The 25,612-nt window shown below is 40.6% G+C and overlaps 1 protein-coding gene across 3 annotated transcripts in view; it reads left to right on the top strand.

Annotated features, from left to right (window-relative positions):
- LOC115339243 (GTP-binding protein 10-like) overlaps positions 1–23,146 on the top strand; it is a 60,882-nt gene extending 37,736 nt beyond the window's left edge. Inside the window, exons 1-10 of one of the 3 annotated variants that reach the window (XM_030008933.1) lie at positions 9,409–9,719; positions 10,319–10,512; positions 10,606–10,697; positions 11,820–11,964; positions 14,577–14,650; positions 15,559–15,611; positions 19,498–19,605; positions 20,134–20,211; positions 21,171–21,294; positions 22,048–23,146. In XM_030008933.1, the coding sequence (XP_029864793.1) occupies positions 9,687–9,719; positions 10,319–10,512; positions 10,606–10,697; positions 11,820–11,964; positions 14,577–14,650; positions 15,559–15,611; positions 19,498–19,605; positions 20,134–20,211; positions 21,171–21,294; positions 22,048–22,268 (1,122 nt within the window). In that variant the 5' untranslated portion in view covers positions 9,409–9,686 and the 3' untranslated portion in view covers positions 22,269–23,146. Of the gene's footprint in view, positions 1–9,408; positions 9,720–9,973; positions 10,221–10,318; positions 10,513–10,605; positions 10,698–11,819; positions 11,965–14,576; positions 14,651–15,558; positions 15,612–19,497; positions 19,606–20,133; positions 20,212–21,170; positions 21,295–22,047 lie in introns of those variants that run through there. The other 2 variants (XM_030008934.2, XM_030008935.1) reach the window with 2 other exon arrangements.
- The last annotated feature ends 2,466 nt before the right edge of the window (positions 23,147–25,612 follow it).

The raw sequence follows: 25,612 nt of genomic DNA, 5'->3' as shown, positions 1-25,612 counted from the left end.
GGGATCAATTTGACGCTATTTTTTAAAATCTCCCATAACTTGTTTGCCAGAGAGGATTTCGATGCCGTTTTATCTGTACTTGACAATATCCCCTGCAGGAGCTGGCGCCGGCGCCGGCTGCTGCGCACTGGTGTTCACGTCCCACATCGTCCAGCCAGCAGCGGGCCAGCTGTGCCAGTGGTTAAACACTCATCTGTTGTTTTGTTTCTGGCCAGTTATTTTCTCTGCTAAGGAGCTAGGCTCATGCACATGTTTAGAAGAGCTCCATTTCCTTTGAGGGACAGCAGCTTATGAAGAAGATTGCTTAGATTTCTAATTATTTCTTCCATACATGTTCTTATGGTACACCGGTTATGATGTCTCATCAGAAGCGTAAGGCCAAAAATAAAAAGAGACAGATTCTTGTTCCAGCTGCTGTGGATTTTCCATGGGTCTACATGTTGTAAGTCAACCCAGCCAGACCCAGTACACTATATAAAATAACTTCTATATCCTGCTAGTAAAATGAGGTTAAAAATACCATTTTAACTAAAGAGTGTCAGGGAACCAAGAGCATTAAAATGTGTAAAAGGCCTTGACTTCCTATAATGGACAAATTCCTGTCCATAAATTTGCAGTTCTGTTCCTCCCTCAGTCCTGGCACTCCTCCTTGGATAGCTCAGTCAACTCCACACTCAGCAAGCTGGATTTCTGGAGCCTGTTCTAGGTATCTATTGTGCCCAATTCAGGACAGGTCGCCCAAAATTGAATTCTACAAGGATGAGGATTAGGATTATTACAGCTATCTTGTTTTACATAATTAAAGCTTAAATTTCTTTACACAGATTTTTCTGACAAAATTCTCAACATGTATATTCAAATCACCTCTTAGATCACCAAGGAAAATGGATTGTGTCATATTCTGAAATGCAGATGATTTTTTAGGGAACTCTTCATACATTGCATACATGCTTTCTAAACTCTCCAAGGAGACTGTTGCTTTCAAGGAAGATCATCAGTCTTTTACCTTCAAAGGCACTAGAAAGTTTGTCAAAGTAAAACCATTGGCAGCCAACATCATTAAACTTGAAGCATTTTTGCAAATATGCTGAAATTCTGTGTTTCTTTCTAACCTGCTGCAGTTCGATGTCAGATTATAACTCTGAATGTAGCTGCCTCTCTTCATGTCACAAATTCCTGCAGCTGGGGATATGCAACAAAATCAGTTATGAAAAATGGCAATGCTATCAATCATGCCTCAGAAATGTTCCAGGATTCCTGTGCCCACTTCTGCACTAAAGGACTGGATCTTGAAGCACTGAAGTCCCCCACTTTACTGGTGTCTCAGTGCAGCTCATCACTGTATAGAAGAACAGTTCATAACCTGAGAACTACTGCATAAGGGATGTCCTAGCCCTTTTCCTATTGCATATATAATGGAAGGAAGTAATTTTACTCCCTCCTCACCAACTTAGGGCTGGAAACGGCTCTTGCCAAGAGAAGGCAGCTGGGAGTTCCTGTGGCCCAATGCTACATGCTCTGGAGTGGGTCTCCTGAGTTACTTCACTTTGTCTCCGAGTTTAGACACCCACTTACAAAGAATAACTTGCAGATCTGGGGCTTTTACCAGTGTGATTTCCTCATCTATTAACTTAAGAGATCAGAGTCTGCCCTGCGTGGTGTAAGGATCTATGCATGTTTTGAAGACCTATGGCATGAGGAGTGGTAAACGGGGTTACTCTATAGAACCAAATTTGAAAGTCAAAGGAAAACACTTGCATGGAACGCTCAAGTAAAAGACAAGTTTCTTTTTCATATACAATCATTCTAGCACAATGTGGGGGCAAATACTTTGTCTGTAAGTAGTGTTCAGGCACCTTAAAAACAAGTGCTCCAAATGTCATCCGTCTGGTGCCTGCCTCACAGAAATTACATCTTCCTAAAGGCTGTTCAAAGGTTCACAGAAAATGTCAGGTATCTGAGGCACTGGCAAGACTTGGCTCCCTCACACTTCTCTTTAAAGGCATGAAATTTCAAAAGGCCACTGTTCAAAGTACGATGAAAATGCTGCGTCTGGCACACAGCAGAAAATCACTTCACTCTGTAATGCTGGGTCCATGTATCAAACCCCGCTGAACCTATGCACAAAACCAACAGCTCTCTTCAAGGCTGTGTGTACAGTTCGACATCGGAAACTGTCCTGCGTGAGATGTTGCCTGAAGGAACGCGGTCCGCTCTATACCAGGAGAGGGATCATGTAACTAAATTGCAGCTGCTCTTTTCTTGAATTTGAGTGTCACCCAACAGCTCAGGACTGTAATTTAAACTTTGTCTGTGCAGTACATTACCCCATATGAAAAATAACGTACCCAGAATTGTGATGTCTGAAGCACTTAAGCATGTAAAACTCTTAACAGTTCCAGACCCAGAGAACCTCCTCTCTCTAAAGGAAGGCATGGCTGATGAGAACATAGGACAAATACGTAGTAAAATTGGGTCTATTAGGGTTTCACAACATGCTTTGGTGGAACACAACATGACAGGAACATCCTGTTCTTTCAAGTGGAAATGTAACAATCTCTGTCATGAAAACAATATATACAGTACTTAAAGGTAAATACAAACCTGCTCTGAAATGACAACATTCAGAATAACGAGCTATCTTCTGAAAGCCTTTCCAGCTAAGCAATGTAAACACTGTTTCAAACTTCTGTTTCAAAAAAATAAGCCCTGTTTGAACCTACACAGCTATGTAGAAGTAAACATCTCAAAGACTGGAATATAGTTACCTTAGCTCTGAACTCTTTGTATCATTGAAAGAAGCTAAAGCTGTATTAGGTGAAATTACTCCTTGAAATTCTAAAGCAGCATTCATAACCAAGGAGATCAAAGCGTTAGGAAGGCTGCACAAGGAACCTACCTTTAAGAAAGCTCCTTCATATCATTAATCAAAATAGCTTTCTGTAAGTTTTCAAGTTAAGAAAAGCTTTTCCCTTCTCCTCTTTTTGTTTGCTTTATGCACTATCAAATTTATTAGCGTGATCAATCTCACAGTGTAACAGCCAAAAATTCGAAGGCATTTAAAGGCATATAAAGAAGCGGGTAGTTGCACACCTGTTCAGCCACTGCGTCAATTCCTTCTTCTCATTTCATTCCCACTTAAAACATCTAGGATACTGGTGCAAACACAGTGATTTCATTGTACTCCAACAGCCACTGACAGCAGCCCTCAATCCATTTTCTTCATCATACAGATTTATTTTTATCATGCTCCTCTTGCTTTTCCTAATCTAGTTAATAAATTCACCATTTTTAATCTTAAAATGAGGTATTCCCAGAATACAACTATAGAAATCAAAATGCTGAGAAACAGATTTTTCTTAGGAAAATCCTTTCTAATAAAAAAAATCTCTTTTTAAAGTACCACCTCATCAACAACATTCTCTTAAGAATCTATTTATGAGAAAATTCTTTGCTAATATCTAAAAATTTACCTCCCCAAGTGAAAATGGTTCTGAAGGCTGATTTTCATATTTCTTTTATGGTATTATGCATCTTTGTCAGTCAAGCACTGAGGGATCATCACCTATGGGAGAATGACACCTGGAACAATGATGAACCCATGAATTTAAATTGGCAGAGATCAAAATTATTGGCGACTAATAATCCTGCAGGATGTTACATGAAGTTTGTAGGATGGAGCACCATGAAGACACTGATCATGTTTATTAGGTAAGTATTCTTATTACAATTTCTATTTCAGAACAGGTAAGGTCAAGGGAAGTCAATCTGTGACCATCTTCATGAAATCTAACATACCCGAAAACGACATAAAATCTTGGGTTGTAGGTGAAAGCCCTTAAAAACGGAGACTCTGTCCATGTACTTGGGAAAGCAGATTTTTTTTTCAGCTGGTGACTAAATATAAATGGGATTTAGAGAAAAATCGTGTTGTGTTCTCTGTTCTGCAGGGGTTCAGGAAGAATTCCAAAGACGCAGCATACGCCATGTGTAAACCCAGAGACTCCAGCACAGCCATTTCACACAGAAAGTTTTATGAGATCAGATTAAAGACAAAAGTGGCTATTTCTGCGATTTTGAGGTTTTTTAATTGATAACCGAACTTAGGCAAAATAAAATGGTTCCCTCCAAATTCTTCCAACATCGATAGTTTTTCTATAGCATGAGTTTCGAACTGTTGTGCTTCAGCTTACTTATTCTTATTATTGCTGTTGAGGTTTCTCCATCTAGTGGCACTTTATTGTACTGAAGAGTGTATCCTTGGCAATGGTTAAAACTTTTTTTTTTTTTTTTCCCCAAAATAAAACTGTAATAGTACACCATCAACTTTTTAGAACATCTGGACCTTGGATATGTTGGTGTAGTTATTTCTTTCAACTACAAAGACCTTTTTGCCAGCTTCCCAGCATTGCAATGAACTGTTGTGTGCATGTTCAGAAAGGCAAGGAAAAAAAAATTCACTTCCATTTTTTTAATTATTTCAACTCTATTTTAAAATAAAGCTATGTTGCTAAAATATTTCAGCTTAATTTTTAAATATTTCCATCGAAGTTAGTTCTTCTCTAGACTGAGAAAAACAGTACCTCAAGTACAAATTTCAAAAAACTGCCGCTGGAAGCTTTAAAATTGTTGTGGAAAGAGATTTTACGGCTTCTTCTTGTTCGAGCTGATGACAGCACACTACCTAGTGATTTGTATCATGAGAGAAAAGAAACGGAGTGGTAAAACCGTGATTTGATGTAGCAGTACCCTTGTGATTTTCAAGCAATCATATACAAGTATTTGAAGTACACGATGAGAACAGAAAGAGCAGGAACTGAAGCATCATTTAGCATGAAACTCAGAATATGCATTGGCTACATATAAATCAGTTTGGAGAGCTTTAAAATGCTATCAGCCTTTTGTATGACTGAATTATAGGTATCTCTGTGACTACACATCTGCACACTCTTACGTAAACAGGGTTTACTGAAAGAATTGAGTCAGCCTCTGCATCGCTGATTAGCAGCGTCTGAGGTAAAGAAATAACAGAGTGATGTTCTACGATCAGGCTTGACAGTGACGTGCTCACAGCCCTGTTCCTTAAGTTCCAGTACAGCACACCCACTACTGATTAAACAGCCAACACAAACCAGAAGAACAAGATGATAGAATCAGTGCTGCCCTGGCAAAACAGAGTCTCTTCGGGTGATCAGATACATTTTTGAAGCAAAGTATTTAGAAAATAAACCATCTAAAATATCCTCAAACTTTACAGTTTTAAATGATTCAGTTTCAGTAATTTTTAGCATCGTGTATGCATGATCATGTGCTTACTGGTATAAAAGGTTCCAGAAAATGCACAATGGCATATTTCAAATGAAATGTCACTTAATTCCCTGTTGGTATGAGCTTGTTGGCATGAGCTTGCTCAGTGCTGAAATAAATCTAGTGTTGTGTCAATGGATATAACATTTTCAGTGCACAACATACAGAGGAGACTAGTTTTTCTTTATTTCTCTTTTTTGAGGTTGAGTTGTGGTTGATTACATGAGTTGAATTAACATTAGTTAGTGGCTCTGCTGGCATCTCTGGACCAGTCTACACATTAACCTGTTGTTGGATTTGACCTCCTGCTGTGTGTTAAGGAAGTTCAGCACACTGAATATAAGGCTCTGCTAAGTCAACAGGCTACAGACCCTGCTGCTCTCAACAGTCGTAACAATTCAACAGTACTAAATTCAAACAGTGTGCACCACAAAAGCAGAAAAAAGCATGAAAACACAGGGTAATTTGATATATGCTTGCACTGGTATCCAAGGAGAGCTCAGAGCCTATGACTTGATCCTTGAAGAACTTTGCTGATAATCTTCTTGCTATCTGCAAATTCCCTGTGCTTTCTTCATCTCACTAAAAAGTTCTTTTCCTTATCTACTGCTTTCTATTATTTTCTATATAATGCCGACATTGTATACTTTACTGAAGTCACAGTAGCACAATCTAACTTTTGCATACGTAAGAACTACTGAACCTTGCCTTCTATTCAGATTGGACTTACAACTCCTTCCCATACTATGAACCATAAATCTGGACAAAATGTTCTGCTATTTGTACTATGAATTGGCATGGTAGCACAGAACAGAAAAGTCCTCCTGAATGATAGGGCCTAGTTCCCTGCCACTACAGAAAGCTCTGTTGTACAATCACCTCATAAATTTATCAAGTGCCATATTAAAAACAGGTATATTTTTGGTCCCACTAATTCCACAGAAAAACTGTTTCAGAATTTGATTGCTGTAATGACTAGAAACATCCTTCTCATTTCCTGATATATTTATTAATAATAGTACATATCTGTTTGTTCATCAACATTGCCCTGCAAATTACATGGTTTTCATCTTTCATGTTTACTTTCCTGATATATTTATAGACAGCACTCATATCTCCTCTCTGGTTTTGTTTTATTGATGTAAACAAGCTGAGCCATCCTAAAATCTGTTTGTACAAAAGGTTCTCAAGTTGTCTGGTGATGTGCCTAACCTTCCTCTACCCCTCTTTCAGTTCAACCTTAGCTGAGCTATAGAACAATTAATTAGAAGTTTTCATAGTACCCCAATGAGATTTCACTAGGGCCTTAAATGTCATTAATACCTCCCTTCTATCTCCTGAGATACTCTCTGTACTTTTGATGATTCCTAAGTATATATCATTACCAGATTTCATCAGTATGCTCTTACTGATTTTATCAGGGCTACTACAAAAAATATCAAGACCATGCTAAAACCAACCCTTTAAGGCTGACATCTTCCTTTTCAACCTTATTTGTGGTTATCTCACTTCACAATTTCTCTCCTAACCCTCATATTCTCATTCCTTCCCAGGTGATACCATATCAAATGTTCTATCAATAGGGTATTAACATGGCAAATTTGAGTTTTTCCAAAGCTTTGCATGAGATTGAGACCAGGCTTCGGGGTCTGTGGCTGGCCAGGTCACTTTTATTCTTTTCAAAGACAAGCAATTACAGCCCAGGTTCAGCCCACCTAACTTCAAAGACTTAACAGAGAGAGATGGAGATCCACAGGGAGCCATTCATGATGTGGCTTGTCCTCTGGAGACACCTCTCACCACCGAGTATAGAGGGAGTCTCAGCCAACAAGCCTCTCATCTAGGACCCCTGTGTTAAATGCCTCAAGTACAAACAAGGCCAGACCCATGTTTGCTATTTTCCAGTCATCTTATAACATTCTCAACAGATCTGTTCAAAACAATTGCTGCTAGATTTTACGTATCACCTGTTTCAGAACTGCAGATGTAGTCCCCATGACGTGAAAGCATGACATGGAGTTTTGCATTTTTTGCTGTTGTAATAATTTCTGTTCTGCATGATCCATCTTGCCTTTCTCCACGTGGTGAAATTACTTTGGCACTAAGGAAAGGCAGACTTTGAATTTGGGGGATTTAACTTAGGCTCACTAGACAACAGTCACATCTTCTCCTGCTCTCCCATTTGTATCACTGAAAAATCTTCTGCTCTAAAAATTCTGTAACAGTATGATACAAGCATGTCCAGTTGGTAGAAATTAGAAGTATTTTTAGCTGAAAGAGAATACGTAGTTGATTGGTAAAAATAACACAGAACAGCAGAAAAAGCAGGTCAGTAATAGTCAACAGAGTGAAAAGCTTTTGAATGTATTTTTTTCCGTACATGTAGGTGGAAACAAAGGGTTCATAAAGGGGACTAAGACCTTCTAAAAATACTACTAAAAACTCCCATGGAACATGATGCTTCAAGACAAAAGAAAAAAAAAAAAAACATTTTGTACTGCAGTATCTTGTAAAATTGTATTCAATTGAAGTGTGTTATTATTTTATTCATTCATCAAGATCATCAAAATCCATCAGGAATAATCATTCTGAATGACAGCCACACTGCTTCTGTACCTTCTTCTGAATAATGCAGTTGCAAAAAAAACGGTTTGCTTTTTTAAGTCAGCGAAGTGTGGGTCAGCTGAAAAGCACAGGATTAGGAGTTTGGATTTTTTATTCATTCTTCCCCGATTTCTTTTAAAAATATTTTTTTCCTGATTTATGTCTAAAATTTTAGCAAATTGAAGATTCCTTTACCCTAATTAACTGATGACTATGTAGGACTACGTACAGGTAAGTTTTTTAAATGTAGGTATTGGCCTAACTTTTATAGTGTACAAAATAAAGCAAAATTACAGCAAACATAAAGCCCAAACGATAATTCGCAGACGAATCTAACTATGTAACTACTATTTTGCATGTATTTTGTAAATCCAGTTCCCAAATCTGGTGTCTTAGGCCATGAAGCAACTAAGAAACAAAACTAACAAACAACTAATGAAACCAAATTAACATTCTTAAAATAGCATTGGACAGCACTGACATGTTGTGATACATCCTGGGTACTGCTTAAATGTTCTGTTGGGCCATTTAGGATGTATATGGCACACCACTGTTTTTGGCGGGGGGGGGGGGGGGGGCGTGTATTAGTATGTAACAGATAAAAATCTGTTGTTGAACTATTTTTAGTATTAAATTACTGTAACGAGTCTCCTCAGGTAGCTAACAACTGCAACTGAGAATGTATGACCTTATGGAAACGCTGTAAGAAAGAACAGAAGAGCATTTACTTTTTCATGAGGATTTGTGCTTTAAAAAAAAAAACAAACCCACTGAAAATATGCTCATGCTGTCTGAAAAATACTTATCTACAAAATAGACTTGTGAAAGAACTCACTCGGGGACATTTTTTCACCACTTTTACCCTTCTGACCTCACTAATGTAATGATTTACAAAATAATTTCTCCTTTGTGACCATTTAAGAAATACAAAGCACTATAAGCCTTATTAAAGCCAGGTACTTTCAACAGGGGCATCCTTGCCCTGAAAATCAGTATCGTTGAAAGGTCAGGTTCCAATTTCTTGAGGGAGAGCGCGTTAGCAATACGACCAACAGGCTTCAGAGGGTCCAACTGCATGGGCAAAGCCAGCAGTAGATGCCGTATCTAATCAGCACGCAGCTTCCAGGGAGAACACGCTGCTGGAGATGGCGGCAGCTGGGGCCCGGCTCTCCCCTCAGGCGTCCCTGCCCGCACCTCGGCGTGAGATGCTTCGGGGGCCAGGGCGGACTGGAGCGAGGAGCTGACACGTTGCAGCAAACAAGGCCTGTCCCCTGCAGTGACGGCGGCTCCGCGGGGACCGGCCCGGCGGGAACGGCCTCGCCAGGCCGCGGCGGGAGGACGGCGAGGGGCCGCGGCGGGAGGACGGCGAGGGGCCGCGGCGGGAGGACGGCGAGGGGCCGCGGCGGGAGGACGGCGAGGGGCCGCGGCGGGAGGACGGCGAGGGGCCGCCGCTGCCCCGCGCGGCCGAGGGCGGGAAGGCGGGCGCCTGCGCACCTGCGCGGGGCACCGGCCCGCCTCGCCTGCCATAGCGGCCGCCGGCAAGGGGGGGAGTTGCGGGGCTTGCTCGCTTCCCTCCGCGCCCCCCCGGCCGCCAGCCAGACGCCCGGAGCCTGGGCGGTGGCCCCGCCCGCCCTCTTGCCCTCTCCTCTCCACACAGCCCCCTGGGGCCCGAGTCCGCCCCACCCTGCGCTTCAGGGCCCGCTGCTCCCGCCCCTTCCACCGCCGCCGCCGCAGGCCGGGCCCGGGCGGCAGTGGCGGCGGCTGCTGCCACCACCATGGTGCGGTGCGGCGGGGCGGTGCTGCGGAAGGTCAGTACGCCCGGTCCGGGGAGCGGTGGGGGGGCCCTGCGTGCGGGCAGCCCCGCGGCAGGCAGGGCTCGGGCGGCGGGAAGGGCTGGCGAAGAGCCGCGGCCCCGCTCCCGGCCCCGGGGCGGGCCGGCGCGGCGCAGCCTTCCCCCGGGCTGACCCGCGGCCCGCCGGGGCCCCCGCGCTTTGCTGCCTGCACTCCCCAGGCACCGTCTCAGCGAAGCGGCCTCCTGGCAGGAGGCCTGTACGTGCCGGGACAGAGGCGCAGTGCCGGGCGGGGTGCGCGGCGAGGCACCGCGGCCGTGGCAGGCCTGTCTCCGTGGGCGCCGGGGCCCGGCGCAGGGGCAGGGGCAGAGCCTGAGCCTCGCCCCGTCCCGTCCCTCTGCCCGGGGTTCTGCAGGCCGGGCGGGCGTGCCGGGGAGGAGACGTCAAACGTTTCTCTTGTTAGAAAAGTATCTCGGAGGGTTACATGTCTGTTTTCTGAACGCTCGTTGTTGCCATCAGGTAAAAGTTCAAGCAGTTTTAGCCACGTTGTTTCTAACGACTACAAAATGACATACAAACAGAATGTAATACTGATGTGAAACTTGTTGTTCTATTAGTACGGCAACTTCATAGATGATTTACGGCTCTATGTGAGAGGAGGAACTGGTGGAATGGGTTATCCTCGTCTAGGTGGGGAAGGAGGGCGAGGTGGTGATGTCTGGTTCGTCGCCCAAGAAAGAACTACCTTAAAGACCATAAAGGACAGATATCCGCAGAAGCGATTTCTAGCTGGAACAGGAGCCAACAGCAGGTATGAATCTGTTCGATGAAAGTTGTTATATACATCTTTTCCAGAAAGCTAAATGTCAGGTTAAGTTACTAAGCCTGGTTTAATTTCTCCCAGTGTTAAAGCACTAAAAGGTGAAAAAGGAAAAGATTGTGAAGTGCATGTGCCTGTGGGAATTTCAGTTCTTTGTGATGATGGCAAGCAGATTGGTAAGACCTTTTGCTTTGGTTTAATGTATATAGTAGATACTGTCGTATTTCTTGATAGCATCTAGCAGACTTCTAACACTAGGATGTTTTGAGGTTACATGTCTCCCAAAATATGTGTGTGTTTTCCTTTGCTGGGACAAAGAGTTGACAAAAAATACACTGCAGAAATTGTTGGAAAAGCAGGGACCCCTTCCAGAATTGAGCAGTAGTCAGTTTGTATCACTATACGCAGCAGAAAGAAAACTGCTCTTGCGAACAAGTACTAAAGGGTGGAAGCCATACCGATCCTCCACAGAATCATTATGAACTTTACATAAATGACGTGTCCATAAACTCAGGTAAGTGTCCCTATAACTCTACTGAATTATGACACTGCTTAAAAGATGAAGATCCTTGCTGAGTGTCAACATTTCAGGTTATCTAAAATACTTATCTGTTTTTTACTCTTTTTTTAAAGAGTGGTACTTGGTAGTAAACCAGGAAGATCGCTTTTGATACAGTGCTCTTGGAATAGCTCTCAATGGTTCCTTTGCAGTTTCTCAGAGTTTTTCTTCTCACACTGTTCAGAGTTCAAACTAAATTCACAAATGACTCTGATTTGGATGTCTAACAAAATTGTATGTATGGCAAGGACTGTTAATGAGGTAGGCATGTCAGTGTCTAAAGGTATCCTTGAATTATATATTGAAATGTTGCACCCTTTTTTTTTTTTTAATTATTCTAACATTGTAACCCTAAGGGAGATATTATAGCCTGCATCTTAATGAAAAAATACGGAACATCTGAAGAGTTTGCTGTAGTCCCATCTCTATCAATGCAAATTTTTCCTTGCATTCTTGAATTCAAGTATTGGAGGCTTCAGAACTACTATTTTGGCCACACTTCGCCTGCCTGTATTTAGCACTTTTCTTGAAGTAACTAACTGTATGACAGAGGGGAATACTGAGGTGTGATTGTGCTCATTTGTTTCTGAAGAAGGAAAAATACCATGACCCTGAGTGCACAGCTCTTGTAAGAAAGCATACAGAAAATTCTCTTTTCATTGAAGATAGATTTAAGTGGAAAATCACAACTGAACTACTGCAGGGGATTGTGCCTTTTCACTAGTGAATTTACTTTCAGGAGAGCTTAATGCAGCAGGAGAGAGACTCCTAGTAGCTCGCGGAGGTCTTGGAGGCTCTTTGGCCACAAACTTCATGCCTTGCAAAGGTCAGAGGCGGATTGTTCATCTTGATTTGAAACTTATAGCAGATGTTGGCTTAGTTGGGTAAGTACTGTAGTTTGAGAACTGACATTAGAAAACAAAGTAGTAAATTTCAAATGGGATTTCAAAGAAATTTGAGAGTTTGGAGGATGAACGTTCCTGTACATTTGCATTGCCACTTAAATGACTTGTGGTTTGCAAATCAGATAGAGTTTAAACCTATTAAAATTAATTTTAAAATTTGGAAAGTATTGGTTATGCTTTTGTGTGTGAAGAGTTTCATGAATTGGGGTAATATATAAATATTGATATAATTGAATTTAGCAATTGCAGTGATTATCAAAATACTATTAGCTAATACTTATGAAGTGAGTAGGAGGTGCAAAACAGCCAAGAACTCTATCCATATTGCATCTTCGACTTCATGGTACTGGCACAAGTGGATCCTTTCAGTAGTAGTTTTAAAGAGAGTTTCAAAGGCTACGTAGCCTACTCTCCCACATAAACAGCTTGGAGTGTTGGAAGGAAGTAATTACAAACTGGAACAGTAGGACTTGCATTTCTTTTGCTCTGGTGCTTTTCAATGGCGCTGCTTTATAACAATGCAGATAAATCTATTTTTATTTGGAGAAAGCTTTCAACAAACTACAATTGTGAAAGTATTGGTCTACTCAGCATTTACTACCCCCCCATGGTCCTTACTAATAAACACCATAGGAAACATAAAATGACAAGGGGTTTGAGGTGGAAATAGTCTAATTGGCATATACCATTAAAAAATAGAAACTTGAAGACAGCATGGTTTTCTACCTGCATTTTTCTTTCTTTACTTATTAGAAATAGTTTTGTTAATATCAGATTTATCTAAAGTTATATAATTTTCAAGTGGTCTTCAGTAATTACATAGTAGAGAATTTTTTTCTTAAAGTGTGTGAAACTATAGGAGTTTTATGACACAAGTCCTGCTTTAATCTTGCATTTTGGCTTGTATTTTAGCTGACTGTTTCCCTTTAAAATGGATAAAAAGAATCATCAGTTAATTAGAGGAGCATATTATTTTCTTGTTGAGAGTATGAATCAGCCTCTGATAGTTTGTGGTTGTACTTTGATCTCTTGTTATTTTTACTTTGGTAGATTTGCAAGTGGTTTGCTATTAGGTCGGGTAAAAAACATACAGACTTGAGAAAGGCCCATCAGGTTTGGGTACAGGTTGTGATGTGTAGTGTAGGTTGCAATTTAAACTTCAAAGAGCATAATGTACCTCAGTGGAAACAAAATACTTACTTGAGGAGATGACCAGAGTAACTTTCCAGAATGTCTTTAAGGCACCTTTCAACATCAGAGAGCATTAAAACTACCCTCAATAGTTTTCCTGTTATAACAAGAGTCATTATGTCTCTTTCTTTTTTTTAAGAAAGCCCTGTATACAGCTCCTTTATAAAGCCCCTTAATGTAATACTAGTCTTGGTTTTCATTAGCTCATGTTCTTTTGAGTTGTCCCTGTTAACAGGTCATGTTTCTCCATGTATTCAAGTGGAGAGTATATGGTTTTCTGTGTGACACATGCCTTTGTATCTTGTGACCAATATTCAGTTTTCTTCAATCACTGTCGCACTGTAACATGCTGAATAACTGTTTGTGAATTTGACTGGAACACAAGTCTGGTGTGGTCTCCCATATGGAGCAGGTGCAATGAATAAGGACTATAGTCTATCATCTGATGTCAGCGTTAGCTTCAAGTTTCACATGAATCAAGGCTATTGTGTCTTTTATGGCTCAGATTAGTCTTTAAAATAAGCATGTGTTATAATTTCAGTTTTAATTTAGGTTTCCATTTCAATGGAAATGTGAGGAAGCTTTTGTAAAAGCTACCATATCCCTTAAGGAACATTTTTGTTGTAGTGTGCAGGTTTAGCTATCCCTTCTAAAGGGAAAACGTTACAACAGTCAGGTCTGCACAGGCCAGCTCCTAGGGCTTCACTGGTATTCTTTTTGGTTTACTTGGTAACAAAGCAGGTTAGTCCTAATTTCAGGATCCCTCATACAACTTTGTTGCCTTAAAAACATACACAAACTGTGCATGCGTGTGTCTATATACGCAAAGTCTCTTTCGCTCTTCCCCTCACATATATATATGTACGTACAGTTTACATATGCTTTGCTACATTAGCTAAACCGTAGCATTGATATCATTGATATTTAAATTGTAGAATGTTTCATTAACCGTGATTTGTATACCAAAAGACTGTAAATCCCACTGATAAGATGTATTTGCATGACAGGTGTTTAGAATGTACATATAATTTACAAAATCAGCTATAGCATGTGAAGACTGAATTCAAGTAGACATGTATGCTTATGCTGTATTTCTATCCAAGTGACTTTGAAAGATTTCTCTTAAATCTGTTACGCATGTATTTACATACCTCTCCTGCCTGCATCCTTGGGAAGCATTGTTGGATTTAGAAAAATTATTCCGATTTGATTAAAAAAAAAATCATAATGGGTTTTGGTGTGGTTTTTTGCTTTTTTTTTAAAAAAGTCTGAGTAAATGAGTCTGCAGAAATTAGTTGATAGCATTGAGTTTGATTAAGGTAATTAGTGTATTCAGTAATAAAATATACAGGAATCACGTATGTGTTTATTCACTGTATAAATCCTGACTTTCCTTCTAGGTTTCCAAATGCAGGAAAATCATCCTTGTTAAGCAAGATTTCTCATGCCAAACCTGAGATTGCAAATTATGCATGTAAGTTCATACTCTTATTTTTAGATCAGTAATATTTCATGAGAGCAAGAAGTCTTTTCTCTGACTTGCTTTACTGGTTTATAATAAAGAATAGGTGATAACCATGTTGCCTGGTAAATACGTTACACAGATTTTTAATTGTAAGAAATACTTCAAAGAGAGAACTTGCTCTTTCAGTGTGCAGTTCCTTTAACCACCTCAGTTTTTCATGTGTATACCCTCATAGTGCTTCAGCCTGTTGATGCAGGTCTATTTAACATTTATTTCAGTCTCAGCCCATTTTATTGCATCTGAGACGCTCCATGGTGCGGTCTACTGAATATGCACCATCAAGTTCCTTTGCTTAAACATCTTTATGCTTTGGAAATAGCTACCACCTGTTCTTGCAACAGGGTAAGATTTTGGGTTTGAATCTGTCCATTGAAAAATGCCATTTTTATTAGTTTTCTGTCAGTAAATTAGGATTAGCCATTTGATCATGCTTTAATTAAAAAGCAAGAGCACAGCTACTGATAATTCCTACTGACCTTCTTGCACCACTCCTGATTCTCTACAGCCTTTTTCCATAGTCTGGATAATCCTTTTTGTGTCTGACACTTCTCTAGCTCCTCTGTTCCCTTTTTGGGATGACAGGAGCAGAACTGCACACAGTGCCAAGATTTGGTGAACCATTATTTTTTTGAGTAGTCTAATTTTGTTCTCTCTTGTTTTGCTTTTTCTTTATTCCTTTTCCAGTAATTCTTAACATCCCATTTGCCTTATTTTTTTCTGCTACTGAACATTTGTTTCATTTAAATATGAAGTGAGAAAGTCCTGCAACATTTAAATGTTTTGTAACATTAATATTTTTTTAAAATGTTAAGAACAGTTTTGTTTTCTTCCCCTCCTCTTTTTTTCCCTTGTCATAGTTACGACAGTACAGCCTGAACTAGGAAAGGTCATGTATGCAGATTATAAGCAGGTGGGTATGAAAGTTCATTCTGCTTGCTCGTTAAAGTTGTATATAATGGATAGTTACATTGCTTAACATAATTTCAGAAAGAAAAAGGAAATTTGTAGGTTTTTTCATACGTGTATCTATAATGTATACATATAAAATGCAGTTACATGGACTTAATGAAAGTTGTGGGAAAAGTACTATTTTTATAAAGTCATAAGAGAGCTTTATAGCCAAATGCAGTAACATGACATTGAGCTGATAGCAAATCACTTTAATAAATGGCTTCTCATTTTCCTTGTCTCCTTTCTGTGGTTCTAATCCTGCTTTATAATCTTGGAGTTGTGAGCTCCTGTGTGGAATTGAGATTGCTGTGTCCTAGTATACTCTTGTTAAGTTTAGAACTTTAAAAAAAATCATTATTTCAGAGACTAACCTGTTATTTTTATTTAGAAGAAGCAAATTTTCTGCAAGTCGGCTATACAGAGAGCTTCGGAATGAATGAGTCATTGTCAGAATGGATTTTAAACAGGGGCAAATTTGTCCAATAGCTGCAGATCTGCAGTAGCAAATGACAGGGAATTTAGTGAATATAACCCAGTTACCATAACTTACTGTTTTGGCTTTCTAGGTTGGCTGCTCTGACTTCCTTTTGTGGTTTGTTTTTTGTGGTGTTTGTTTTTGGGTTTTTTTTTTAATAAAAAACTTGCATAGTATGAAGCGATAGTGATTGCCTGGATAGTGACAGCCAGGATAGTGCACTAACTGAGAGGTGGGGTACCTGGGTCCAGTTCCTTTTGTGGTAGGCTGTAGCTGTGGAGAACTGGTAGAGCTACTCCCCTACCACCTTAATTTTTGTGAACCCAATTCCACCCAGCTTCTTCAGGTAAAGTTGTCAGATGATTGCGTGATGCCTGGAATCCTTTCTACAGTATCCACTGGGGGGAAAACCAATGCTAAATGAGGCTCTTACTAATAGATTTTGGACCCCAAGTTCATGTAAGGATAGAGCAAACATTTTGATTCCTCAAGCTTGAATCTTCTTTGATGTGCTTTTATTTGGTTTTTAAGTGTATGATACATGCAGTACTAGACTCATCACTTCCAAGATAAAAGGCAAATGCATAAAAGGGTTTCAGATGAGTTAACCAGAAAAGCATACCTCTCAGATGTGAGAAGACAGAAAACTCCTCTTCTCACTTTCAGAAGCAATAATCTTAGGGGGATTCAGTAGCCGATGCTTGAAACCTTCATTTAACAACCTTTAACAAAACTGTGTATTAAAGGAAGTAAGTTTAGTTTGTCAGGTTCCCTGTAGAGATGCACACATCTAAGGGAAATTTTTTGTATATTCATTTTATCTGCTAGTTTAGGGTAACTTATCCTAGAAAACTCTGCTGCAAATAAAAGGATTGTTTAAAGCCTTTTAAAAAAACTACCTGCCTGCCATAAATCAGGACCTCTTGCTCTTACTGGCATATCTTTCTCCAGCAGGAGAACTACCTGCACTCCTGGCTTACTTTTCTGCAGTCCGTTTCATGTCATAGCCAATGACCCTTATTGTTCGCTGTTTCCGCAGTGCATAGTTTTTACACTACAGCGTTGGGTGCTCTATAGGAACTATATGGACAAAATATCTCTTCTCTAAAACCAAGGGAACTAGTGATTGTGATCACAGTGAGCATGTGTGAGTAAGAGGAAGTACTTCACCTCTCAGTATTGCAACTGCTAAAAACAAAACAACGAAAGCAATTAAGAGCAGTAATTGAGGTGACTGTCCTGTATCATTCAAGGGAGACTGGCTCATTATCTTTTTTTTTCTTACAGAACATTAACGTTTTTAAGGAAATACATAACAATTTGCTTATTTTATCTTAGTACATTATAAAGAAGAAAATACATACAAGTTACCTGGTGCCATCTGTCATTACTACCTGGAAAAGACAAGACATGAAACTAGAGGATCTGAGTACGAATCTGGCATCAGGTCTTAGTACCAGATCATGGAAACTGGCAGAACCATTTACATTTTCTACCAGAATATCTGAACCAAGTGCTGTTTTCAGAGAGTATGAGTTTCTTTGAGCTCCTTAAAAAATATTCTTTGAAAGAGAACTAAAGTTGGGGGAAAAGGTGGTGATGATGGTACTACAGCACCCAAACACATCACACCAGGAAGTGCATGTTTCTGTTCTAATTCTAGTTCCTCTCTCCCTGTTTCAGTTCCTCTCTCCCTGTTTCAGTTCCTCTCTCCCTGTTTCTAGTTACAAGTCTATGGTTTATCCATCTGTATCTCATGTCTTCTATAGATAGACAATTCTGAAGTCAAGGCTTCTAATATTTAGGAAATGCATAATAGTTTAAAGGGTGACACGCGTGTGGGAGTGTAACTCATAGCAGAAAGCCCCTTTCTGCAACAGGTAGCACACTGGAAATTTTATTGTGTGCTGGCTTTCAGCATGATTTAATTGAATCTGGTTGCTGTCTAAATGGGTATTAGATAGATTTGAAGACCCTACTTTTGCTCTTCTTTGCTTCACTATCTGTCTTGGGTTTCTGTGAGCTACTGAGTAGATATTTGCAGGTTGTAGTATTCTGCTTTTTTTCGGTCTGCCTCAGCTCTCCTTTACAACAGTGTACGGCCCTCTCAACCAGCAGAGGAAATGACAAGGTTCCTCTCCATTGTGGCAGTCTTTGCTGGGCTCTGGTTGGAAGCTCATATACTAATCAAAATCTCATTTCAGTTGAAGAGCGGAAGAGAAATTCTTGGAGCTTCTCACACTCAGGGGAACAATGTTAAATGAGTTTGCATTTGGAATGGTGATCCTCTGTAGCCACAAGGAACAGACTTTATTTTCTTTTCCAGTGACAGTTTGAATTCTGTGCAAACATGATAGCCTAATCTTCTTGCCTTTCAGAGTCTGTTTTATTCTCAGGTAATAGGTAAATTTTGCAAGATCTCTGCCGAGGTATTATTACCCTCTATTTTTTACTTTGCAGACAGCTATAAATAAACAGATGGGGGAACATGAGGAGCGCAATGTCTGTATAATAGTAGCATTTTGTTTAAATCTGGTTCTGATAATAGATTCTAAATGTATAGAAACAGCCAATGCATACTGCTGGAGAACTGATCCCACGCACAATTCCAAGGAATACACATAGTTGTAAAAGTCTCTCAAAACAGAAATTCCTGACATTCCTTTGGGTGTCCTGATTTTGGCTGGGATGGAGTTAATTTTCTTCTTATTAGCTGGTACAGTGCTGTGTTTTGAATTTAGTGTGAGAATACTGTTGATAACACATTGACGTTTTAGTTGTTGCTAAGTAGCACTTATCCTAAGTTAAGGGTTTTTCAGTTTCCCATGCTGTGCCAGCAAGCAGGTGTACAAGAAGCTGGGAGGGAGCATGGCCAGGACAGCTGACCCGAACTAGCCAAAGGGATACTCCATACCATAGAACTTCATGCTCAGTATATGAAAGGGGGGAGTTGGCTGGGAGGGGCGGATCACTGCTCGGGCATCGATCAGTGGATGGTGAGCCATAGCATTGTACATCACCTGTCTTTTCTTGGGGTTTATTTCTCTTTTTCTTTTTTTTTTTTTTTGTTATATTCCTTTTCATTACTATTACTATTATTATTATTATTATTATATTTTATTTTGCTGTAGTTATTAAACTGTTCTTATCTCAACCCATGAGTTTTACTTTTTTTTTTTTTTTCCCCGATTCTCTCCCCCATCCCACTGGGAGTGGGGAGGAGTGAGCAAGCGGCTGCGTGGTGCTTAGTTGTTGGCTGGAGTTAAACCATGACACTGGGTTCTTTTGTTTATATAAAATGATAATAGGTGTTTAAAATGACCATTTTTGCTTATTGGAAATCTTTTGTTTGAAACTTTTGTTTTGCTAGATTTCAGTAGCTGATCTCCCAGGACTGATTGAAGGTGCACATGCAAACAAAGGGATGGGCCACAAATTTCTCAAACATGTAGAAAGAACCAAACAGCTTCTCTTAGTTGTAAGTTAAATAAAATTTATAGCTTATTGAAATCAATGGCAGTGCAGTAAATAAAATGCCTCTTAATTGCAGGGTAGTTGGAATTTAGGAAATCGTTTGTAATTTGTATGATTTATGATAAATATAGCTGTAATACTGTTTTCAGAACGGAACGCTCAAATGACTGATGATAAATTAAATCCTTAAATAGAATTTATCATTAAAATTTGCCAATTAACTTAGAGCAGTGAAGTGTTCCAAGCATAATTAAAGCATGGGGTGATTTTTTTTTTTTCTTTCTTTTTTTCTGTGAGATCCCCTTAAAAAAGAGGTTTAAAAATCAGACCTTTGAGAAACACTGTGTCAGAACCAACCAGTTTGTGCTTCCAGTGTCTATGGTGTTACTTTGGTGTATAGTTGCCCTCTGTTACTTGGCCAGGAATGAAGGCACGTACATGGACATTTTACTGCAAAGTAGTTGATGGAGAATACCTTGATACTGTAACATAATTTAATGCCATAAAGCTTGTTTTTGTGTAACTTTTTCAGGTTGATATTTCTGGGTTTCAGCTGTCTATTAAGACTCGGTTCAGAACAGCCTTTGAAACTATATTGCTTCTAACAAAGGTAACTTCTCGCCTTCATAATTGACAGTTGTAGTTACACGTTGAGCCAAGAAAGAGGCTCAGTTTTGATCAAGAACTTTCAAATGTTATTGTGTCTTCTGGATTTATAAGGCCGGTTAACAAGCTTAGGATTCCTGGAAATGATTAAATCTTTATTTTTAACTGTCCAGGAGAAACTGCTCTATTTTATGTTGGGCACAACTGTTCCTTCAGTAATCTGTGCAGCATATGGGATATTTCTTACAGTCAGGCAAAGGTGAAAAGACACATCATTTTCAGTTCCCCAGTCTTGTAGTCTTTTAGGAAGTAGAAATGGGTATAGTTAAACCCTTGCCTTGATGCCCTTACTGCATAGCCTAAAGGAGATGAGACATCAGGGCCCAGCTATGCAGACACTCAGTGTTTCCATCTCTTACCATTGCTTCTGATTAAAATAATACATTTTATGTAATTTCAAGTTTAGCAGCTGTTCTTTCTCTAGCTATACAACTGAAGATGATGAATCTTCTGAATTTCAGCTATTGCTGTTTATTTTTAGCTGATTCATGGTTGTGATTTTATTTCTGATATTGACCATAGTCAATGCTTAAGAATCAGAAAACTCTCCAGAGAATTTTCTTGTATGTCTTATAGATCTGAACTTTTTCTGAAACTGATTTTGTGTTTGTGGATATCAGAAAAACAAAACCAAAACTGTCATTCTTTTTATAGGAGGCTGTTTCAGAATTGGCCGGTCTGTTTACCTGAAATGTCTGTGTTTGAGTAAAAAATCACTCAACATTATTTTCTTCTGTCAGATGGCTTTAATACATCAACCTTGAGCACCTGAGTAAATCTCACAGCTGCCTAGGTATTAAAGACTATTCAAGCAATTAAACAAATGAGAGAGGAGATGTAATACTGAAGTAGCACTTGTTAAACTACAAATACTTACTAAGGCAAATTTACTTGTCTTTTAAGGAACTGGAGCTGTACAAAGAGGAACTTCTAACAAAGCCTGCAGTTCTTGCTGTTAATAAAATGGATTTACCTTGTGCAAAGGATAACTTGAGTGAACTTATGAAACAGCTACAGAATCCTCAAGGTAAATTAACTTTCAACAATTAGCTTTGACAAAAGTAGTAATAAGATTTCATCGGGGGTAACTGCATTGGCAAGGAGTTGTTTGAAACTGAAGTCAGCTATTAAATTTATTATTTGAACATATGTTTTAAAACCACTTCCTGCATTTAGAGCTCTGTTAATATGCATATGTAGTGCTGGCTTCACTGCTGGGGAAGTATTTTAATAAAATACAGAGATCCTAGATCTTTCCCAACTATGATAAGGGAGAGTAAATTTCCAGTCTAGGTATCTCGGATAACGGTAACCTCCATTGAAAGTCCCCTTACAGACACTGATGTATATACAATTTATCATGTGACTTGGGCCAAAACACATGAAAATTCTGGACAGGCCTATGTAGGTTTACTTCAATTTTGCTATTACATTGGGGTGGATTTCTTCGTGTTTCCTGGAGAGTATAAGAACCAGGAAGGCTTAAAAATATCTATCTCCCATATTCTGTAGCTTGGGATTTCTTTGTACTCATCTTAAAGGAAGAGTATAGAATCTTCTCATAAGAGTGCAGGCATGGTATAACTGCTATGTTAGTGCTTGTCTTCTGAGACTTTAGCTATAAAGAGTAATTAGGCAAATAATACTTAGATATTAATTGCAGTTATGTTTATTACTGTAATTTATTAAAGTTTGTTTTCTAAATTTAATGGGATTTTATGGGCTTTGTAGTGATACAATATTTGGGGAGTGAACTAACTCTTCCAATATGATTTTTCAGACTTCTTACACTTACTACAGGAAGAAATGATTCCTGCAAACACACTTGAATTCAAAGATATAATTCCTATATCTACATATACTGGAGAAGGAATCGAGGAACTAAAAGCACGTATAAGAAAATCTATAGATGAGGAAGCAGAGCAGGAGAATGAAGAATATCGGAAAAAGAAACTACTACTTTTACAAACTTCAGAAGAAGGACAAGTGAATAGAAGCTAGCGTTCTTGGCTGGATCCAACGCATTTTAATATTTTTAGTATGTACATGAACCCATTGCTATGCAGACCTTCCATTTAATTTTTGTTCCCTCTACCACCACTGCCCAGTTCTTTGCTTGTCCCACCATTGTCTCAATTTCTTTTGGCACTTGGGTAGAGCACAGTGGGGAAAAGAACGGGTTTTTCTGATTGACGTTGGCTACCGACTCAACAGAGTGAAGACCACAGCGTGTGCAACTCAGAGCACTGCTTAACAACTGATGATCCCTGGAATATTTTTTGCCAAATGAGATGAATGGAAGGAATATAACCTGCACAGATAGCAAAGGAGCAAGTTCAACCACTCTACAGCTTCTGCCATGAGCATCAAAAACACCAAGGGAAATTTCTGATGGAGCCATTTTCCAGGGTCTAGCACTTCTAAGGTGAACCAGTTGTGCTACTTCGAGAGGCATCGGATTGTGGGGGTTTTGTTGTTTTTAAAGATTTAAAGGAAAACACAAATAAATGGCAGCAAGGAAGTGACTTGTAGGAGCACAAAAAAGCAAGGCTGATGTGTAATGTTGGGTTTTGTTTTTTTTTTTCCACACCTGCTGTTGCCTACTGTAGTCCTCTTGATCATATAAATCCTGATTCCAAATTCCCCAACTTAATTTGGGATTCCCTCCTTTTATGGAGTTGTGGGTATATGTAACTTCTTGGTGAAGAAAATGATGATTGCTTTTCAACAGAGCTATGCATTTTTCAGAATAGTTAGTGTTCCAGTTTTTGTATTACAAGCAGGCATACTTAGATATTTTACTTTTTAAAAAAAACTAGAATTCCTTTATTGTACAGGGTGTTTTCTACTTCAAAACAATTAAACTGGCAGAGGTCCTTGCCAAGCCACTCTCTATCATCTATCAGTGATCCTCGTCAATAGGGGAGGTCCCAGAGGACTGGAGGCTTGCCAATGTGACTCCCATTTACAAGAAGGGTCGGAGGGAGGATCTGGGGAACTACAGGCCTGTCAGCCTGACCTCGGTACCGGGTAAGATTATGGAACGGTTTGTCTTGAGAGCACTCACATGGCAAGTCCACGATAAGAAGGGGATCAGGCCCAGTCAGCATGGGTTTACAAAAGGCAGGTCCTGCTTGACCAACCTGATCTTCTATGACCAGGTGACCTGCCTAGTGGATGAGGGAAAGGCTGTGGATGTTATCTTCCTTGACTTCAGCAAGGCCTTTGACACTGTCTCTCATGGCATACTCCTTGAGAAGCTGGTGTCTCACGGCTTAGACAAGTGTACTCTTCACTGGGTGAAAAACTGTCTGGATGGACGAGCCCAGATGGTTGTGGTGAATGGGGTGAAATCCAGCTGGCAGCGAGTCACAAGTGGTGCTCCCCAGGGCTCGGTGTTGGGCCCTGTTCTGTTTAATATCTTTATCAATGATTTGGATGAGGGGATTGAGTGCACCCTCAGTAAGTTTGCAGATGACACCAAGTTGGCACGCAGGGTCGATCTGCTTGAGGGTAGGGAGGCTCTACAGAGAGATCTGGACAGGCTGGATCGATGGGCTGAGGCCAATCGTATGAAGTTCAACAAGGCCAAGTGCCGGGTCCTGCACTTGGGTCACAGCAACCCCATGCAGCGCTACAGGCTTGGGGAAGAGTGGCTGGAAAGCTGCCCAGTGGAAAAGGACCTGGGGGTGTTGGTTGACAGCCGGCTGAATATGAGCCAGCAGTGTGCCCAGGTGGCCAAGAAGGCCAACGGCATCCTGGCTTGTATCAGAAATAGTGTGGCCAGCAGGAGCAGGGAGGTGATTGTTCCCCTGTACTCGGCACTGGTGAGGCCGCACCTCGAGTACTGTGTCCAGTTTTGGGCCCCTCACTACAATTAAGACATTGAGGTGCTGGAGCGTGTCCAGAGAAGGGCAACAAAGCTGGTGAGGGGCCTGGAGCACAAGTCTTATGAGGAGCAGCTGAGGGAACTGGGGTTGTTTAGCCTGGAGAAAAGGAGGCTGAGGGGAGACCTTGTCGCTCTCTACAACTACCTGAAAGGAGGTTGTAGTGAGGTGGGTGCTGGTCTCTTCTGTCAAGTGGCTGGAGATAGGACGAGAGGAAATGGCCTCAAGTTGAGGCAAGGGAGATTTAGGTTAGATATTAGGAAAAATTTTTTTACTGAGAGGCTTGTCAGGCATTGGAACAGGCTGCCCAGGTAAGTGGTTGAGTCACAATCCCTGGAGGCATTCAAAAAGCAAGTGGACAGGGTACTTCAGGACATGGTCTAGTGGGCATGGGTGATGGTTGGACTCAATGATCTTGAAGGTCTTTTCCAACCTAAATGATTCTATGATTCTGTGAAATTGATTGCAAAGCAAAATAAGACTGAATACATCAAAGGCTTCTCAACTTGATCTTGTTTTGTTTTGTAAGTATACTTACCAAACCATGCTTCTCTAAATTTTGTTAAAGCAGTCACTGGGAAGAAAGGTATGATTTCTCATAATGCAATTCTTTTATCATTAGTATTGGTTCTCATTCTGATTTTCTTCTTGTTAGCCCCAAACACCATAAAATGTTTTCACCAAAGTTAAGTATGGGCTGTCAACAGTTTTTGATACTCCATTTATTTCATTGTTGAAAATAACATTTTTTGTTGTTGTTAGACTTCTTGAACACTGGTCTTAATTTCACATGTATACGGGGGGGGGGGGGGGGGAAGTTTGAAACAAGACCCAGCTTGCCTTTATTTCAGCTGTGTATGGAGAGTTACAGAAACTTCAGCGATGAACGGATAATGAGTTAAGTGCAACACTGAGCCAGTCTTAAGAGCTGTAACTTGCAGGACTAGCACTGGCCTTTGCACTTCTTGTGGGGTTGACCCAGGCCAGCAGCTAAGCACCAGGACAGCTGCTCGCTCACCAGGACAGGGGAGAACCCAAGGAGAAAACGCAAGGTAACTTGCAGGTTAAGGTTTAATAGGTGAAGGAAAGAAGGAGGAAAAACAAACAGACAGATGCAAAAGCAATCACTCGCCACCAACCAGACCAATACCCAACTGCTCTCCCAGTGACCGGTTGCTGACCGGTTTTTACTGCTGACCTGATGGGGTCTGGGGCCGTCTCGGCCCTGACGGATTCGGCCAGCTGTCCCCGGGCAGCGGCCGAGGCCGGTGCCGCAGGGCCTGCGCCAAGGGTAGCTGCACGCAGCAGTGCAGAGCGCGGGGAAACGGGCCCTGCCGAGGCCGGTCAGAGCAAGGGGCCGCGTGGTTCCTTCAGGGCCCGTAGCTACGCTGCTCCCCAGACCCACCGAGGGGTATAACGGGCGAGTTTTGTTCGCGGCCTCACGAAGCGCTGGTGAGA

This window comes from Aquila chrysaetos, chromosome 3 (genome assembly GCF_900496995.4).
Source record: "Aquila chrysaetos chrysaetos chromosome 3, bAquChr1.4, whole genome shotgun sequence".
In the NCBI taxonomy this organism is placed as follows: Eukaryota; Metazoa; Chordata; class Aves; order Accipitriformes; family Accipitridae; genus Aquila; species Aquila chrysaetos.
Note: the sequence above shows the minus strand (reverse complement) of the source record. Positions and strands in the feature narration are given on the sequence as shown.